General features: G+C 48.8%; 1 protein-coding gene across 2 annotated transcripts; it reads left to right on the plus strand.

The window, feature by feature from the left end:
* Positions 1-1279: 1279 nt before the first annotated feature.
* On the plus strand, positions 1280-20085 carry LOC115395796 (stromal interaction molecule 1-like). Of its 2 annotated transcripts, none has more exons than XM_030101446.1 (14): positions 1280-1425; positions 2919-3050; positions 11912-12057; positions 12170-12284; positions 12351-12462; positions 13212-13327; positions 13409-13583; positions 15475-15652; positions 15727-15894; positions 16017-16117; positions 16382-16617; positions 17117-17203; positions 18386-18449; positions 19149-20085. In XM_030101446.1, the coding sequence occupies exons 2-14, from the start codon at positions 2921-2923 to the stop codon at positions 19576-19578; spliced, it is 2058 nt and encodes a 685-aa protein (XP_029957306.1). In that variant the 5' UTR covers positions 1280-1425; positions 2919-2920; the 3' UTR covers positions 19579-20085. The 2 variants fall into 2 exon arrangements, with proteins under 2 accessions (XP_029957306.1, XP_029957307.1); XM_030101447.1 differs by having other exon boundaries at positions 11927-12057.
* Positions 20086-20280: the final 195 nt, after the last annotated feature.

Genomic DNA, 20280 nt, shown 5'->3' on the forward strand with positions numbered 1-20280 from the left:
CTCACCACAGTGACTCTGCTTCCTGTCCACGGGTGGGGTCGCCGCCCTCTCCTCCAGCTTCCTGTTTCTGGGTGATGCTGCTGCACTGCCCCCCCGCGGCCGCGCGGTGGCGCTGTCACACCGCCCCGGGGGCCTCGCGCTGCCTTCAGGCGCGGTGGGAAACCAGAGAGACTGTTCACATGAACCTTCACTGTCCTGCTGTATCCTGATGTTTTTCAGTCAATTCGTGTAAAATTGTTACATTCAATTCAGAATATCCCTTTTAAAATCATACTTTGATTCATGTGATTGGTTTAAAATGGGCGTGCAGTAGTGTTAAACTGATTCAAACTGTTCAAGTCACAATTATTTCTATAGCTGCTATAGCTGCAGAGACAGCTCAGTCTTTTCAAGGCAGCGTTACAGAGAACAACCAAGAAACGGAGGAGAGGGGGGGACGAAAAACCTGCTTTTAACAGGAAAAAGCCCGCCCCAGCCTCCCTCACTGAACCTGGGAGCTGGTTTCACATGATGGGGGCCTGAGAGCTGGAAGCTCCTCCAGGAACCTCCAGGAACCTCCAGGAACCAGGTGTTCTCCTGGATCTGGTTCTCCTGGGCCTTGAATCCTGTTATTTGTTTCTTTGATTAGGCTGATTAAGTGAGCTCTCACCTTGAAGTGCGGTTATTTCCCACTGGTGATCACCTGTGGTCATTTTGAAGTCATTCCATTGCATTTCAGTCTTTTTTTTTTTTCATTTTGCAAAGTTTTATTTTTTGAATCTGTTTGATCTGTTTTGTCTCCTCTACAGACCCACTTCACTTCCTCCTTGGTGGTCCTGCATCATTATAAGTCATTTTTGTTATGGTTCTGCATATTGTTCTACTGTTTATGTTCATTAGTTTGTGTTGTTTTCATTAGTTCTCATTGTACAACTCTTCAGTTAGTTCATATTCATGGTTTGAAGTGCTTTTCTTTTGTGTTTTTTCATTTCTGCGGGTTGTTTATCTCATGTAGAATACAGTGTGTCTTACTGGATTGTCATTTTGTTTCTCTGGTGACGTAAAATAATTAAAATCCTGTTTTGTGTCATTTTGAGGACATTTTTAGATCCAGTTGTGTTCTTTGCTTTTTTATTTTCTTTTGCGCTTTGCATCACCTTCGTGTTTTCCCTCCTGCTGCTGTTTGCGGTTATCTTTGCGTGTCTCTGTGTTCCAGTCACCTGGACAGTGGAGTCAGATGACAGCGTGCAGCTTGTGAATTCGCAGTCTCCGGCGGGTCCGTGAACGCCGCACAGGCGGACCTCTTCATGTCTTTCCCTCAGCAGCAGTTTGTTCTGTTTGACTCTCGGAGGGGAAAAAAACCACTTGATTGAAACTTTTTCCCGCTTGTCTGTCTCCGTCCAGGCGGGGTGAGGTCGATGGATTAGAGGCGCAGCAGCTGCGGAGGTGCGTAAAAGTGCGCAAACTGAGCGCTTTTTTCTCTTTCTCTTTTTTCTTTGAAAGTGGGATGCGTGTGTTTCTGCAGCCTTCAGGGGAAGACGCGTCGGTGGGAAAGCGGACAGATGTGTGCCCTCTGTGTTCTCCGCCAGGCTAAACTTTGTGTTCTGACCGGCTCGACCGGGGCGCAGCTGATCGGCAAAAGTCGCGGAATTTAGCGGATAAAGTCGCGTTTTGGTTTCTCATCCTTCCACACGGGGAAGACCCAGATCAACGGAGGGCCGTGAACGCGTCCTGATTTATTCCACTCATCAATGTCAAAGTCTGTTTCTGATGTTTCTCAGTTCAGTGTTTGTCTCTCTGCGTTGTTTTAGTGGTCATTTCTTCTTGTTATATTGTCTTTTTTGGTTGTTTTTGTCTAATTGTAGTAGTTTTGCCAATTTGTGATCGTTTTGTGTTTTTATTATTGTTGTTTTTATTGTCTCTCATGTGGCCTTCTGTCACTTTGCGGTGGTTTTATGCTCCTTTATGGCCACTTTGTCACTGGAGTGTTTTTTCGTCATTCTAGTAGTTTTTTTCTAGTTACTCGTCCTTTCTCAGACCTTTTCTGGTGATATCTCATTGTTTTTTGTTACTTTATATTTTCTTAGTTGGTCTTTTTTCTTGTTACACATCCTTTCACAGACTTTTTTGGAGATATTTTTGTCTCATTTTGGTGGTTTTTGCTTCACTTTATGAAACTTTCAACATTTTTTGTATTTTTTTTTCCTACATTCTGTCATTTTGTGTCGGTTTATTGTTAATTTCTTTAAATGTGATCGTAGTGTTGTTGTCACTTCATGTTGTTACAGCAGTTTTTCTCACGACGCGTCCTTTTTTGTGGTGGATTTTGTGTCATCCTGGTGGTTTTCTGCATCGCGGCATCATTTTGTGTTTGTGTTTTTGTTCCGGTTTCTCGTGCCGCCTCCTGGCACCATGAAGTGGTTTTGTGTTTGTTTGTGGTTATTTTGTAGCAGTTGGGGTTTTGTGGATTGGTAGTTCATGTTGTGTTGTGTATTTGTGCATCTCTTACTGTACAGTTCCTGCCTCATTGCTGTGTTCTTATATTGGTGTTTTATGTCTTTTATTACAGCATACACCAGTTTGTTGGCGCTTTTAGGTATTTTGTGGTGTTGTTTCTTATTTGGAGGTGGTGTTTTGTCTGTGAAATGGTTCCATCTGTCTCTCTGGTTCTTTTGTGTCATTTTGAAGTAGTGTGTGTGGATGTTTGTTGTGTGACCACTGTTTATTTAAACAGTCTAACTTTGCTTTACAGAACATCTGATTGTAGCATGAAGACACAGCTGATCGTAGGTTGTTGTACAGTTTGTTGTGTTTTTTTCCCTCACACCTGGGTTGTCAGCCCGGTCTGCTCTCATCTGTCGAACTTCTTGTTTCCTCGATGGTTTTGTGCCGATTCATTTCTGCAGCTCATAGAAGTTTTCGTCTCTCTCTCTCCTCAGAAATGGGGTGTGTGTGTGTTTGGTTGGTGTGTGTGTGCGTGCTGAGTGTGTGCGTGGATGCTCACAGCGGATTGGACAGAAGTGACCACGCCCACATGGACCACCAGCACCACCATCCCGGAGCAGCGTCCGGTAGGTGTTCTGGATTCAGGTTTTAGCCGTTTTCTGTCCATCCTCACGCGAGGCGTTCAGGTACCGGGGCTGACCGCAGGACACTCCACGCACAATGACTGCATTTACGACGGAGAGGAATCGACTCCGTGTGAAAGAATGCGCTGCAGGCTGGAATCTAAGTGTCCGAAAAGCTGTGAAATTCAACACCAGCAGCTCCGCGTGGAGCAAGGCAGCAGGCAAACCGCCGCAGGAAGTCTGGAGAAGAACCCTGAGGCGGGTTTTTACGTTTCACTTTTCAACATTTTATTTTGAAGTTTCAAATGATTCAAGACTCATCTTGATGATATGGCATCTGTTCTCATTCTATCAGCTGGGAAAGGCGAACGGAAAGCCGCCATTACTTGCTGAAGGTCTGTTCACACGGCAACACGACTTTAAGGCACAAAGACACAACTTTGTGAAAACGGCTCCCCTGGTGGAACTTCTAGAAAATGTTTCAAATCCGTGGAATTGGGGTGGAAACGCAGCTTTGAATGTGTGTGTGCTCCACGGTACTGGTAAAGGACCAAGTGCTGTGAGGGACGAGGTACTGGTGGGATCCAGAAAGTGGACGATAGCAGCTCTGCAGCATGATGATGCCTCCGCCGTGCTTCCCTGAGCTGCCTGGCTTCCTGGGTCTGTGGGAACTTGTGACGTCGTTCTGTCAGCTGTTGGTTTCCACCTTCACACACCTCCCTCGTGGTGTGTGTGTGTGTGTGTGTGTCGTTTGGCGGTAAGACGTTGTCAGGGGTGTTTGTCGTCGCCAGTTCTGCTTCCTGCAGCTTCCGTTGAGCTTCTCTCGACTGCCGCCATGTTTCCTGCGTCATCGTCATTGTCTTGAGTCCAGGAAGCTGCGGTGAGCTGCTGAGAGAGCTGCCACGTTTCAACTACTGCACAGGACACACACACACACACACACACACACACACACACACACACACACACACACACACACGGAGATAGCTGTCACACGGACAGATGACTGGAGCTTCACAGTACGTCACTGCCTCCATCATGAATCCATCCGGCTCTGTCCTGACGCGGTCTGTGTGTCAGTTTGAAGAGTGAAGACGTGTCCAGATGTCTTCTGTCCTCCTTCCTGCTCAGAAAAGTCATTTCTGCTTCAGTCCTCCGCCTCGATGCTTCAGCCGTCGAAGTTGTAGACCGACTGGTAAACAGAGACCGCTGTACCTGGAGGGTTTCCTGTCATATCAAGCGTCTGCAGTGTGGCAGGAGCGCTCAGGAGACGTGGGACATTCTTTAATATCAATGAGAACGATGAAACTGAGTCTGACTGTAAAGTATGTCCTGTTGAAATTAGTGGTGTCATGCAATTAAAAAAAAAATGTAATTAATTACAATATTTCTAATTAATTAATATAATTAATAAATAAGTCAGGACGTCTTGTCCAAAATAAATTCTAAACCCAATCAGGCAACTCAAATAACACTTTCGTTGTGTTTCGTTAATGAAATTTAAAGGAGTCATATTATGCAAAATTCACTTTAAAAAGGTGTCTTGAGGACCAATCCCAATTCTACCCCTTTCCCCTCCCCCTCAGCCCTACCCCTATGATATGCGTGTTCATGAGGCTTAAGAGCTATCCCAATTCTACTTTTTGAATAGGGATAGGGGAGAGGGGGAGGGCTATTTCACCCCTTTCAGAGAAGTCTGCATCGATGCTCCCTATTCTCAACAGGGGTAGGCGGAGTTTCGCATTGGCCAGAAAAAAAAAAACATGGCGCCCACCAAGGAGTCGCACAAATGTAAGCTTGCTTTCTGTATAATATTAAAAAAGCTATAAAAAAAAGTGCATTTGCTTCACTGAAACTTATAGATATACTAGCGTGACAGTGTCCAAGTCATGGATTGTTTTATTGCTGCGTTTTATTGCGTTTCCGATCGTAAGGGGAAGCGATGCTGAGCAATGCCGACGGCGCTCACTCGTAGCGCGCCGCTGCTGCTCCACGGTGCTCACTCGTAGTGGACCGTCCAGCTCAATCGATTGAGCACAACTGTTAATTAGCCGCAAACGTGACGCTATTTTTTTTTTTTTCCCCCGTCCATTGTCCGGGTGCTGCGGGCACGGACTGAAAAGGTCTGGCAGAAACCCTGTAAATTTGTAACTTCTGAAGAGCACTAATCACTGTATTAACGTCATCTTTTATCATGTTTTTAACGTAACATGTTTGACACAGGGACCCCCGATGAAACCCGACTTCTGATGAGGGCCAAGGGGTATCCCAATTCATAGTGCTGCAAAGATAGCTCTAGCCCTCAGCCCTATTCTAAAAGGGGTAGGAGAGTGATAGGGGTAGGGCCAAGGGCAGAGGGGTAGGGGTAAGTGGTAGAATTGGGATTGGCCCTCGTCATATCACCTCCCAGAGCCTCTGTATGAGCCCCCAGAAGTGAAAAATTCAGTCACCTCCCTCAATTGCGCACTCCATTTTTAAGGAAATATACACTCAAACACGCGATTCTGAAATCTTACTTTGTCTACGTCAACAAGACGAACACCCCCCCACCCCCACCCCCCCGAAGAGGATCCAGCCTTTGGGGGCCCCCGGATAGGTGGTTATAGTAGTATGTGCTGCTGTAGCCTCATTAAGACGTTCAAATTTGAAAATTGTCTTTTTCCTCCTTGTCTCACTACACCACATTTTTGAAAATGAAACAGAAACTTAAGCTGAACCGGTAGAGGAGATGTGCCTCTGACTGTGCCCCCACCGTGTGTGAGAGAGTGGGCGTGGCCAGATGCGTTCAAGGGCATCCCGGAAAGTAGGCTGTGAAAAACAGGCTGTTTGGAGGGGGGCTCCTCAGAGCCACTTTTTAGACCGCTCAAACTCCACACATAGGATGAATTTGGGGCAAACAAACTTATATACTATGTTTTTGGGCTTCTGTGACCTATATGACGTGACTGAAAAATAGCATATGGGAGCTTTAAAAGAAGAAAAAGTTTAAAGGGACTTAAGGCAACTTTACAAAATTTACCTCAGTGCTGCCGCTAGGCGCTGTGGGTAACTGCAGCCACCAGCCAAGGCGGAACGGGAGCGCGCACAAACACTTTACAGACTGTCCGTCTTCACAGCACTGCACCAGGGATTTTTTTGACTCACGAGAAAACGCTGGTAAAGTCCTTTTTTTCTTCTTCGAGGTGCACTTTTTTGTGCGGTTTGAGTGGATGCAAGTTGTTTGATGGCTGCTGAAGAATCCATTTGTATCCCAGCCAAGGCCGGATTAACCATTAGGGCAACTGGACAAATCCCGAGGATTTTTGTTTGTTTGTTTGTTTGTTTGTTTGTTCGTTTGTTTAAATCCAAGGCGGAATGAGCGCAGCAGCTGCTTCTCTCCAGCCAGAGGCGCCGCTACTGGCTTGGGCCCCGAGCTGGAGGGGCCCCGAGGGACGGCTGACATCAGTAAATTTCAATGACAAATTAAAGGCGCTACGCTAGACGCTGCAACAACAGCGTGTCGAAAATCCCCCTCATGGGGCCCTTTCCGAGTGCTCAGCGGTTAGTTGCTGGTAGGAGGGCCCCGACAGACGGCGGACATCAGCGACACAACTTGAAATCCCCGGGATAATTTACACTGACACGTCTGGAACCTACCTAATGGGGCCCCACGACTACCCGGCTTGCATCAACATGGTGCATTACGTGCAGTCAATATTCGGCATTCAATAGTACGACGCCATGACTGCATTTGCACTTCATGCCACTAGGTGTGCTGTTTGCATGTTCAACCTTATTTTACACAGACACCACAGAAGAAGAAGGGCTGCAGGCTCTCTCCATAGATATCTTATAGAACACTAGATACCTCGTCTCCGCTGCTGGCCAATGAAGTCGGACCTCTGCAGAGGTCGGCCATCTTTGTACGGGAATCTGGCTCGCTCATTACATTGTGTTGATGAGACATGAACTGCTTAACAAGCTATAACTTGTTCAAATTTTTACCGATTTTCAAACGGTTTGGTTTGTAATAAACATCAAATCTCTGTTAATGACATGACATATGTTTGATGAGTATGGCATGCCTTAAATATATATAATAAATATATATCATCGTAAATATTCATAATATTCTTCATATTAGGCTCCATGTTCAAATCCTGACACTGAGATATATTTATAGCACTTACGAATAATTTAGACAAGCCATACATGTCCATATTTTTAGTTTTGTGTGAAAATATTTTCAGATGTGGCAGGGCTGCAGTGGAGGCTGAAGATAAACAATTTACCCACCTGAAACTTCAGAAATACTTAAATCTCATGAACCTCATTATATTGAATATATTATATTATTTTTCATTAATATATAACATTAAACAGTAACCTTCCACATTATTGAATCTATTGTGAATGTATAATGTCCCCCCATTGATTATTTAAACATGAAATAGTGCACTAGAAAACACATTGTTTAAAAAAAAATATTTAATTAGGCATTGTAAAAATGTATAAAAGGAGCTCAGAAAGTTTCAAGTCAAATAATGGAATTACAGTCACAATGTAATTAGGTAAACAAATAAAAGGCAACTGAGTGAATCTCTTGATCAATCAATTTTTATATAACTCAGAGTCACAACAGCAATTGCCTTTTAGTGCTTTAAGATGTTCCATTAAAAAAAATCAGTGAAATAAGAGAATAAACGTCTGCACAGATCACCAACCTTACATTGCGTTCCACAGAAACTCTGACAGCTTTCCCGTACAAAGATGGCCGACCTCTGCGGACATCGTGGAATCTGCCGTGAGGCATCTAGTGTTCTATAAGATATCCATGGCTCTCTCTGCATGTTGTGAGAAAAAGCCAGCAGGACGTGGTGATGTGTTCAATGATGCGATGCAGCGATTTTTCAGTAAAAGAGAAGAAGTGAACTTGTTCCTCTTGTAACCGGGTTGAACCGATAAAAAGTGGTTGTAAACAATAATGGTCCACAGGCTTTATGTTTCCCATAAATTTGTTAACTCGTGATTAGATTATTTTTTTTTATGTACTGTAAAATTGCACTTAAGAAACATGGACATGTAAAAATAATTGTTGCTCTTAGAATTTTGAACTCGTCCTTTTTCTTGTTGTGAGAATGACTTATGTTTGGTAATAAATGCTTTGAGCATTTTCAGGCAAACTGATGATTATTTCAGATTTTATCTTTTTTTTTTTTTTTGTCCATGAACTGTGACTGCAATGAAATAATTCAAACAAAAAGTTTTGAACTGCTTTCACTGTCACTGTCCCTGTTATTTAGCCTCCTTTATATGTTTACCCAAATTCAAGATTTTTTTACAAGTACGGTATTTGAGGTTTTCAGAGTGGTTGCTTTCTTTGAGTCAAAAAGTGGGTTTCTTTCTATGTAACCGGAGGGCTCATAGATCAGCTTAGACCAGGGTACTTGCTCCTGTTCTAACACTAAATGTGTGTTTGGGGGGCAATAAGTGCTTTAGGATTTTGTAGGCGTCAGAATTTTAGCTTGGAGGGAGGGGGCACTTTGAAAGAACTTGCCCAGGGGCACGTCAGTGTCTTAGGGTGCTTTCACACCTACAGCATTTGGTCCGCTTGAAGCGGACTAGCGTCCCCAACTCCTGCAGGTTCGGTTCGTATGTGCTGGTGTGAAAGCGGACCAGTTAGTTTTGGTCCAGGACAAAGAACCGCACCGAGACCTCCTCGAGGAGGCGGTCTCGGTGCGGTCTCGGCGCGGTCCGCTGCTGGTGTGAACGTGGACCGGCCTCGGTCCTGTCCGCTCTGTTGTGGAGAAGGCTTTTTGGTCGGCGGAGGCTTCCGTAGCAAGCCGTGCGGCGCATCACGTCACACATGCTGGCCAATCAGGGTTCACTTCCGTCACCCAAAACACACTATTGTGTGAACAGCGCCACCAAGGGGCTGGAGGGTCATAGTGGATAGTTCATCTGCAAAAACAAGTGGTGTGAATGCGAACTGAACTAGTTGACAGCTGCGACGTTGATGAATGATTTATGTCCGAACCGAACCACTCCAGCGGACTAGTAGGTGTGAAAGCACCCTTAATCTGGCTCTGATCCCAGCAGTGTTTGAGTCCGCGTCCACGGCGGCCATGTTCTTCCTGTCGGCAACGTGCATACAGCGTCAATTTACGTCACATCCCCACGATTGTGCGGGAAATTCGGACCACGAACTGCAGCCAATTTTGTGGCACACAGCCTGTATAAGGCAACAGACAGATACGCGGATTGGCCTGTTATTTTAGGTTTTTAATGCTTCACGACCCATTAGCATTGAATAAACTGGAAATGCATGTGTAGTTTTTCACAAATCTTGCCTTAAAGGGGCTGTATCATGCAAAATTCACTTTTTGTATGTTTTTAAACACCCCCAAAGCGTTTTTTTTCCTCCGTGCCTGCGTGTTTAAGCTTTCAGAGAGGCAGCCCCTCCCGCACCCGTGAAAACGCTCTGTTTTCCCACGTTGACGTCACACTGTGAAGACAGCTCCCCTGAGCCCCCCTCCCGCAGGCCCTCGGCAATCAGCGTTGCTGCTTTTTGTAACTCCTATTTTGAGGATAAACTTTGACCGTGGTCTGAAAGCAACAGTCAAGCAAGAGCAAGAGTCTGAAGGGTCTGAAGGGTCTGAAGGGTCTGCGCTTGGTGAGTTTCTCACAGGAAAAGATGTGGAGAAGCTACAGCTAAAGAGCTAAAGCTAGCTAGCGTATTTGTTTTGAAGTGCTGATTGGTTGAAGTACGCTGTCAGTCAAAGTCCACAGGGGGAGAGGTGGGATTTTCAGTGAAACAGAGCGTTTTCTCTTCCGGGTTTCAGAATTAGCCCCATAAAAACTTTTATTTCACACAAAATGACTTTTCCTTAGCGCCAAAAATAAACTATTACCATGTTAGAGCCATTTCTAGGGTTTGGACGAGCTAAAAAAGCATGATACAGCCCCTTTAAGTCCCTTTAAGCACATCCCAGCAAACCAGTTCTGCCTGGTGCACTATTCAAAAATGCAATACAAATATAGATAAAAATTTCAGAAATAAAATAATGCTCAGTCTCAAATAGCCACTGAAGCTAACTAAATTCAAAATTAATACTAAAACTAACTTAATGCAGCAATTCAAAATGAATACTACAAGTATAACATGCCTCTAATTTGAATTCTATTCACATTGAATTTCCACTCAAGTGTGCTATAATTAATCCTGGATTAATTTTTATAACACTTTAATTTGTGGTGTGATTAATTAATCTAATTAATGCATTAAAGTGACAGCCCTAGTTAAAATATCAGGAGAAGAAATATGGTCGGTTCAACGCCAGGACCTTCATCACCAGAGACCAGCAGAGTTAGAACGACGCCGCTGAGTGGATCCAGGACCTCAACACCAGGACCTCCGATCTGTGCTACATGCTACACGCTACAGGCTACACGCTACATGCTCCACACTACATGCTACACGCTACAGGCTAAAGAGTTTCAGAGCGGACACACCAGTGATGCTACATGCTAAACATGATTAAAGTCTGACTGACACACTCATTAACAACAAGCCGGAGTCTTTAACACTGATTCATCTCCATCCTACACAGCCGTCATCTCTCCAGCTGCAGCTCGGCTCCACCGAGGACGTTTTCACACAAAGGGCGTCGTGAATCCTTTCAAAATAAAACCCCCCTTGTTGAAAACTGACTGTCATTGTAGCCGCAGAGCAGAGGTCAGAGTCAACACACGGCTCCACTTCTGGACCTTCAGCAGGAGAATCGGGGGCAAGAGAAAGAGCACTGTTCTCTGTGAGAAGCAGCCCCTGAGCACCGGTCAGGAGTTGAACAAACGCCCGGTGTTGGTTATGTAACTGACTCCTGCCCGGTGCATGCTGGGAGTTGTGGTTCACGGCGGCGCTGATGTTTGCCGTGACTTTGCCGCCGACCTCGGCGCCGCTTTAATTCTATTATCTCAGTATTTCCGTCGTCACAGCTGCTGGCTTTTAATCCGCGGACCTTTAACAGGAGCTGCTGCTCTTGATGTCTTCTGCGCCGCCTCGCAGGGGACGGGGGGAAACCCGAGCCGCGGGGGCTAAACGGGGAACACGGGGTTAACGAATGGTGGGCACCTATAGCGGAGGCTCTGGTTTGTAGTTCAGTTTTAGGTTTCAGCAGCTCGGATGTGGCTCTGTGTAAAACTTCAATTACAAGTTGTCTGTGTGGGTTTTACATGTTTCGTCAGGTTGTATCTGCTGGAGTTTGGTCTGGATTCTGCCTGAGAAGCGGCCGAATGTGAGCGAGCGGCGATTACTACCGCTCGACTGCAGGAAACTTCAAAACAAACATGTTTCCTGAGGAGTTCTGGACTGTTTATGTTTTCTCATGCGGCTTGTCCCGTAGAGAGTCTGTCACAAATCCAGTCCCCTTCACAGTGACGGCTTTTAGGGATTTTTATCAGCTTGGTTTGAATAACATGAGAATTTTGGATACTCCCTTCAGAAAAAGCTGAGATGAAGCAGCAGGAGTGAGAACGAGTCCAGATGGAGAGCCTGATCTCTGCCACGCTGAAGGAAACGATGCAGACAGACATACTCTCTCTGGACTTCTGGGTTGTTAGTAAATATCCTTATCTGTACATGAAAGGTGGTCCCTTCCTCTGAATCTGTCTGCAGCAGGAGGTTTATAGATGTGTTTATATTCAGTTTGCTGTAGATCAGTGTGAGACGTCCGTGATGTTGTAGACGTTCCTGTATGTGGATGAGGATATTGTCCTTTATAGATCCGTGTGTGATCCATGAAGTCTCAGCTCATAGGTCTGTGTGTTATAAGTCTATAGATGTGTGTTTGACAGTATTCCTGTCTCGGATCTGTGTGTGTGACCAGCCCTCTCCTCTCCAGACCTGTGTGCGATCGATCCGCCGCTCTGCCAGGACGAGACGTCCGTCCTGAGCTTCGAGGCGATCTGCAGCATCCACAAGCTGATGGACGACGACGCCGACGGCACGGTGGACACGGCCGAGACGGACGAGGTGAGGGAGGACGCCGTGCGCGCTTTGAGCCGGAAACGGGGACGGCGTGCGGCTCCGTCGGTAACGTGAAGCCCCCCTCCCCCTCCCCCTCCCCCTCCCCGTTTGTCTGCAGTTCCTCCGGGAGGACCTGAAGTATCACGACCCCAAACCCAAACACAGCAGCTTCCACCGGGCCGACCTGCACATCAGCGTGGAGGACATGTGGAACGCCTGGAAGAGCTCTGAAGGTGAGGGGAAGGAGACTCCCCCCCCCCGTTCACCGGAGACCCGGCTGAGCTGCTGTGTGTTTTCAGTGTACAACTGGACGGAGCAGCAGGTGGAGGACTGGCTGGTGCTCAGCGTGGAGCTCCCCCAGTACGCCGAGACCTTCAGGAGACAGCAGCTGGACGGCCGGGCGCTCCCCAGGTGACACCCGGCGTTTCAAACCCGTCCGGAGTTTCGCCACAACTACTCTGAAACATATTCCAACCAGTCTCAGTGTGTCCAGAATGAATTCAGAATTCCTCTTCAGAACGTCGACAGTCGGAGTCGTGTCCAGAACTGGTCCAAAGCGACGCCTGAAGACCTGCAGAACTCCTTTTAACTGTTACCCTCAAATATGGATTTAAATGCTCTTGAATCGGTCCTAAACCAGACTGAAACGCGTCCACAGTGAAGTCCAACTGCACCCTAACTAGTTGTGAACCGTTGCTGTGAATGAATGAACCAAACTGCTGAGTCTGAACCTCCAGGCCGCCGTTCGTAGCGCGTCCTGAGGTTTCCCAGCGGTTTTCGGTTTTCTTTACTCAGCCAGAGAAAGTGGAGCGAGGACAGAGATGCAAGTTCTGCTTTTCCAGGTCCGTGATGCAGCGGCTCCTCTCGGCCCTCGGCTCCATGAATCCTGCTATTTTTACCGACTCAAAACAACCACTTGTTGATGCTTGACTTCCCAGACCATGTGACCGGGGTCGGTGGAGGCTCTGTGGGTTCATGTGGCCGCGGGAGCGAATCACGCTTGAAGAGACTCACCGCGAACGATCTTATCTCGCTAAATCAGCCGTGACGTTTCAGCCAGAACAGTCTTTACACAGAAATCCCCGGTCCGGCACTGATGTGGTCCCGGCAGGTCCCGGCAGGTCCTGGCAGGTCCAGACTGACCCCCGTCCTCCTTGCAGACTGGCGGTGAAGAACACCACCCTGACCGTGTCCCTGCTGAAGATGCTGGACCGGAGCCACTCTCAGAAGCTGCAGCTCAAAGCTCTGGACATCGTGCTGTTCGGCCCGCCTCCAGGTCAGTGCGGGACGTCCTGCGTCTGCGTGAGTAACGGGGGACGGAGGAGGACACGCGTCTCTGCGCTCTGACTGTCCACAGGCCGGCAGAACCGCTGGAAGGACCTGGTTCTGGGCGCGTCGGTCCTGATGGCGCTGGGCGGGTGCTGGTTCGCCTACACCCAGACCAGGAAGTCCAGAGACGACCTGGGGAAGCTGATGAAGGACCTGGAGGGTCTGCAGAGGGCCGAGCAGAGCCTCCTGGACCTGCAGGAGAAGTGAGTTCCCCTCAGAGGTCCACAGCAGGCTCCGGGTCCGCCATTGTTGTCTAAACGGATTCCCGAAACGCATCAAACTTTTCCAGTTTTCACTTTGAAAACGTTTGAAAATAATGACTCGAAAACCGTCCCCCAGTTTGTCATTTTCAAGTGGATACTTTTACTTTAAAGGCACTTTGCTCCGCCCCCAGCTAAAGCCCCGCCCCCCTTCAGCCATGTTTCTATGTTTGATAATTTCATGTCTCTACAAGTGTGGCTGAGCCCCAGCTGCCAGGCAGAGAGGCCCTGTGTGTGTGTGTGTGTGTGTGTGTGTGTGTGTGTGTGTGTGTGTGTGTGTGGTGTGTGTGTGTGTGTGTGTGTGTGTGTGTGTGTGTGTGTGTGTGTGTGTGTGTGTGTGTGTGTGTGTGTGTGCGCACGCCCGTGTGTGTGAGCGCGCTTTCCCTCTACTTTCTGTCTGAAGTCCTTATATGGGTAAAGAACATTCTCCAGCTGAGTCACACACGCAGACCCACACACACACACACAGTTACATAGGTCTGACAGAGTGTTTATGAATGATTATTTGAAAGCTCGTCTCTACTCTTCTGAACTCCTCTGATGCTTCGTTTTCAAAACAAATTCACCAAGTAGGAGAAAAATCAGCAGAAGACACATTTATGTTACTTTTTAACTTCAGAAACATTTTTTTTTTTATTGTAACTGTTACTTGAAGGATTAAGATATTTCAAGAAAAAGGAAAAAATCAAACACAGTCGATGTTTCACACCACTCCCGGGTGTTGGAGGACGGATCTCCCTTCTCACTGAGTGTGAATGAGTTTACACCTGAACACCGTCAGTCCTCCACAGAGCTGTGTGTGACGTTTTTGTAGGATGCTTAAATTAAAACAATTTTAATGTGATTCATGTTAAAATATTGTTGTGATACTCAACTTTCTGCAGTTTCTTCTTGACACACACACAAAACAGGTAATCAAGCGTGTTTGGTCTTTTAAGGCTGGTTTGAGTACACTGCTCACTGGTCCAGATGTAGCACTGTTTGACTGCTGTCACTGGTCCTGGTCACCAGCTGAACCGCCAGGCTCAGATGGAGCATCAGCTCTGTTTCCTCTCTGAAATCCCTCAGCAGAACAGCGTTTGTCCTCCATCTAAAAATAGTACTTACACACACACACACACACACACACACACACACACACTCGCAGAACCACAGATGTCGACACAGCGCCTCCTGCTGCCAGGATGCTGCTGCTAAATGAGTTTCTCGGGATTCTGTCACTGTTGATTTCTTCTAAAATTCTTTCTTTGTCCAACAACACTGATTAAAACTCTCTGCTAGCAGTCCGGTTCCAGTGAAGTCCTCAACCAGTCCACAAGTAGCCCAGAAGCCAGTTTGAAAACACACTGAAGGTAGTCCAAATCAAGTCCACCAACGGTGCCAGACCAGTGTAACATTACTTTTAAGGTCAGTCCAAATGTGTCAAAAAAAATTCAAATGGAGTAAGACAGTCAACAATGAGTCAAGAAATGAGTCCAAAACTTCTGAACCAACCCTTAAGTCTTCTGAATCCGTGTAACATTTAGTCCTGACGCCTGTTCCACATGTCGTTCCAAAGAAACAATGCAAAAGTCACCCAAAAGCAAGTCTCCAAGTCCTCCCAAAAACTGGTCCTCAGATAGTTCAAACCAGTTTCCAAGTTGTCCCACAATCAGTCCATAAGTATTCCAATAACTGGTCCACAGTTAGTCCTAAAACCAGTCTCAGAGGAGTCCTTAAACCAGTTCGGCACCACTCTAAAGGTCGTCTGAATCCAACAATCCGTCAAGACGTTGACACTGAAGCTGAAGGCGTCTCTGTCCAGGTTTCTTAACGCGCCGTCTCGTCCCGTCAGGCTGCTGCAGGCGCAGGAGGAGCAGCGCAGCGTCCAGGTGGAGAAGGTCAAGGTTGAGAAGGAGCTGAGGTCCGAGATCAACTCGGCCAAGCAGGAGGCTCAGCGGCTCCGGGAGCTGAGAGAGGGAACCGAGAACGAGCGCAGCCGGCAGAAGTATGCCGAGGAGGAGCTGGAGCAGGTGGGCGTCACCCGGTGGGGTCGCCAGGCGCTCAGGGCGTTTACCGGCGGCCTGACCTCCGCCGTCGTCCACAGGTCCGCACGGCGCTGAAGAAGGCGGAGCGGGAACTGGAGTCGCGGGCCCACTGGGCGCCGCCGGACGCCCTGCAGAAGTGGCTGCAGCTGACGCATGAGGTGGAGGTCCAGTACTACAACACCAAAAAACAGAGCGCAGAGCGGCAGCTGCTGCAGGCCAGGGAAGGGGTGAGCAACGGAAACCTCTGAAACCTCCCGCTAAACCACCATGAACACGCAGATTCATGACTTCTGATGATACTGGTGAGGATGATGATGATGAGGATGATGAGGAGGGGATTATGTTTCAGGCAGAGAAGATCAAGAAGAAGAGGAGTTCTCTGTTCGGCACGTTTCACGTGGCTCACAGCTCCTCGTTGGATGACGTTGACCATAAGATCCTCTCTGCCAAGTGAGTGACCTCCGACCCAGAAACGGCCCCAGCGCTCACCTGTAGCCCGCCGACTAAAAGCAGCATCAGATCCAGCACATAGGGCTGCTCTATATTTATCCGCGGGGACATGTCTGAATGGCTGAAATAGTTTTGGGAGCCAATCCGACGCCGGCAGCTTCATTCAGGCAGATTTTCCTCGTCTGGTTCCGATAAACTCACAGCAGCTGTGGTCAGAATCCGGTTACCGTGGTTACCTGCTGTCTCGTTGACCCCGCCCCTCAGACAGGCCCTGGCTGAAGTGACGGCGGCGCTGAGGGAGAAGCTGCACCGCTGGCAGCAGATCGAGTCGCTGACGGGCCTCTGTCTGGTCAACAACCCGGGTCTGGGGGCGCTGGCTGCCACCCTCAACCTGGACCCGTCCTTCCTCGGCCTGCGACCTCCGACCCCGCAGCACCTCCTCCTGTCGGACGACCTGGACGACATGGACGAGGACATCCTGTCTCCCGGGACTCTGCAGTGTAAGACGCCCGTGAAGTGGAGCTTCAGCTTTGCTTCAGTCTCCTGGATGTTCTCTTCTAACCTGCTGCAGCTTTAACAGCTAACACATTCAGCCCTGGTTAGCTTTAATGCCTTCTTGCCATTAACAGTCCCTGGTTACTATGGTTACCCTGTGGTTGGCATCAATGATCTCAGTGAACTACCTCTGGTTCCCAATAATGACTTGAATGGACTGAGATGGTTCTGGCTTCCAATAATAATCATTTCTTATTATTATGTACTTGTTTTTGTTTATAACTGGTGGTAGTTACTGAAAAGCACCTTTAGTTGCCAGGAGTGTCCTCTGCTGCCCTGCACACACCTGGCTTCTCAAACAGGAGAGCTGATGCTCCGATTGGTCGACTGGCCTCAAACAGAGACTTCCAGGTGGAGCTCTGCGTTGACTTTGCCTTTTGATTCAGTAAAAATGTCTGACTTGACCTTTGCCCCGCCCCCTCTCTCCTGATTGGCTCCCTTCAGACGCAGCGTGGCAGATGGACCGGAGAGTCAGCGACCTCTGGCCCCTGAGTGCCATCGCCGACACCCAGTCGCCATGGAAACAGTCTGGTCTGCTCCATAATCTTAATCACGTTTTAATGTTGATGTTTTCCTGTTAGATGAGGAGTTCAAATGCTCTCTTCACCGTGGGAAAGTTCAGCACTTTAAAAGACGGTCCCCAAAAATTAGAGAGAGACGTGAACACACTTCAGGGTAACACTGCAGGAACTGAGGGAGACGGTCGTTGCGTTTTGGACTCTACTGACAGAACGATTCTCATAGCCACCGAAAAACTTGTTGAAAACAGCTTCCAAGGTGACCGCCATCCAGCGTGGTAATGTTTATATCCTATTGTTCTCTGCAGCATGTGTGTGTGGTTTTATTACCAAAACAAACAGCAGCACCACCTGGTGGCCTGGCATGCGAACTCCTTCGTTTTCAAAACGCTGCCGTGTACAAGCGCAACTTTTCTGAAACAGAAACTTTTGCGTTTTCACCTGAAGCGTCCTGTAAACGGGGTCCGAGTGGGAGTGTTCTGAACGGCTGGTGGAGAATGGTGAGAACCAGAACCGTCCTGGTTTCTACTGCGCTGAGGAAGACGGCCGGTTCTGTTTCACAGAGCAGATCCATCTTCTCTGAAAGGATTTTTTTTCTTTCAGGTGGCGGACGTTAGCACAGTTCAGCTTCCTCGATAACATCTACTGACACGTTTGTTGCATCTGAAAGTTAATGTGTGGATTGAATCTGTAGAAATCGAGGATTTATTCAGCGAATGTCTCTAAGTCACGATCACCTCTCCAGACTCCGAACTGTCTGTAAATACCTCCTCAGAACGGACATTAAACAGTTCCTGAACGCGTCCCAAAACCATGTGACCGACATCACTGTGAATGACTCAGAAATCTTGTGTCTGATGCTCCAAACTGTCCCTGAACGCCTCATCCGATAACGGCTAAAATCACTAAATCTTAATGAAAACCAGCGTTTATGAAAGTTTTCCAAACATATAGAGATGTAATATATGCTCGAATTGATGATTTATTCAAATTTAGTCATTAATACTTAATAAATTACATATTAGCTTTTTTCCCAGCTGCTGGTCGACGTGTAAAGACGTCTGATGAGGCTGAATGTTTCACCACGATTCAGATTACTGTCAGCCCTCCGTACAGCTGTGTGTAACTCCTCCTCCTCCTCCTCCTCCTCCTCCTCCTCCTCCTCCTCCTCCTCCTCCTCCTCTTCCTCCTGCAGCTCCCACCCTGATGCCCCTGCGACAGAGGACAGGAGACCCCGCGCTGGCGTTCAGCTCTCAGAGGTTGGTAGAGGGGCGGGGCTTCTGCGCGTCGTCCCGCCCTCCCAGCAGCCGCGGCCGGCAGAGCCGCAGCCGCTCCATCGGCCAGCTGGAGTTCCTCCCCGTGCCGTCCCCCGCCCTGTCCTCCTCGCTGTCCCACCCCTCCATCGGGCCCGCCTCCCCCGCTCACCCCCCCGTCCTGTCTTTCTGTCCCCCGCCCTCCGCCGAGGGCGCCGCCCACTTCTCCACTCTGCTCCTGCGCTCCTCCTTCTTCCACTGCGTGGACGCCTCGCCCCCGCCGGCCGTCCCGCCGGCGGACGGCGCCGCCGCCGGCCACGGGCAGCGCTGTCGCTCCGGCAGCTCCGGGTATTTCCTCTGCATGGAGACGCTTTTTAACCACAAACTAACGCGTCGGCGGCTTCGATCAAGCCGGTTTTACAGCCACAGGTTTTACTAAAACAACTAAGAAGTCGTGGATTTCCAGGAGTTTCAATCAAAGGAACGATTTACGTTCAACCCTGAAACGGTTGAAAGACGATTTTAAAGAAGTTTGAGTTTACGGCTTTACGAAAGTTGCCTGAATTTTTCCAAGTGTTCATGACTTTTTTTGTAAATCTGTGTGTGTGCATGTTTGTGTGTGTGTGTGAGCATGTGTGTTGTGTATGTGTGTGTGTAATTGTCTATCATGTATTATTGACCCATGTTCCTGTCGTTCTCTCTCAGGGACATTTTGAACCGATCAGATTCGGACTCCGCCCTCCCGCTGTCTCACAGCGAATCACGTGGCCTGTACAGCTCCAAGCCCCACCCCCTCTCCTCCAGGCTCCTCCCCCTGCAGGGCGCCGGCTCCGCGCTGGGCGGCGGCGGTCTGGAGAAGAGCTCCAGCCTCGGGGAGCTGAGGGGAAGTCCCTCCATGCTCAGCGCCACCTGCTCCACCCGCTCCCTCTACGTCACGTCGGACGGCGCCGCCGGCGACGGCCCGACCGGCTTCTCCTCCTCCAGCTCGTCGGGCAGCGGCCGGGGGGCGGGGCTCCAGCCACCGGCCAGGAGGAGCCCCGTGGAGGATGACGGAGGCGAGGAGAGCGAGTCGTCCGGGAGCCGCCGGAGAATCGTTTTCAACAAGATCTTCAAGAAGAAGCAAGGCCGCCACTGAGCCGCCGCTGCCGTGGAGCCGCCGCCGCCGCGCTGATCCAGGCTTTTCACCACACCCCCCAAGTTTACCGCCGCACCCTGTTGCTCGCCAGGCGGACGCCGCTGTGGCCCCTGAGGGACCGTGCACCTGGCTCTTAAAGGGACAGGCCCGTTTCTCCCTCCTCAAGCTGCTGAACTGGACTCAGCCGCACTTCCAGCGGCTCGCCGGCAGGAGGCGCCACTTTAAACTTCATTACATCAGTGTTTTTAAAATGTGTGACTGTTTCTGTCGGAGGCGAACCGACCTCACGGTACCGGACAGCCGAGCTGCAGCCGGCGGTGCTCTGCAGCCTGACTGTGATGCATGATGGGAACTGAGCCATTTCCCGTGTTTGTGGGGGAGTTTAGGACATTTTGACGTGGTGTTTAGCGTTTGAAGAGGTGTTGTCACGTCCCACCCAGCTGTCTGGTTTGATTGTAGTTGTTTTTCTTGAAAAACACTTTCTAATAAATGTTAAGTTAACGTGCAGGTTGGTCTGCAGAGACTGAGGAGCTGTGACGTGTCGCGTTCAGGTGGAGCTCTGTTAAACCAATCAGGATGCAGGAGGGGCATCGCCACTCAGCAGGATGATCCAGGCTGCTGGTGGTGCCTTCACTGACCTCTCCCCTGACTGGGACATTGACCTGAGAGATGAAAGCTTCCAGCCAGCAGGTGGCAGCACAG

The sequence above is a fragment of the Salarias fasciatus genome, chromosome 10 (assembly GCF_902148845.1).
Source record: "Salarias fasciatus chromosome 10, fSalaFa1.1, whole genome shotgun sequence".
NCBI lineage: Eukaryota > Metazoa > Chordata > Actinopteri > Blenniiformes > Blenniidae > Salarias > Salarias fasciatus.

Coding starts and splice junctions, on each gene's coding strand:
- LOC115395796 (XM_030101446.1), top strand. CDS start 2,921: ATGGGGTGTGTGTGTGTTTGGTTGGTGTGTGTGTGCGTGCTGAGTGTG. Junction 16,118..16,381: donor CATAAGATCCTCTCTGCCAA/GTGAGTGACCTC, acceptor CCCGCCCCTCAG/ACAGGCCCTGGCTGAAGTGA. Junction 17,204..18,385: donor GTCGCCATGGAAACAGTCTG/GTCTGCTCCATA, acceptor TTCCTCCTGCAG/CTCCCACCCTGATGCCCCTG.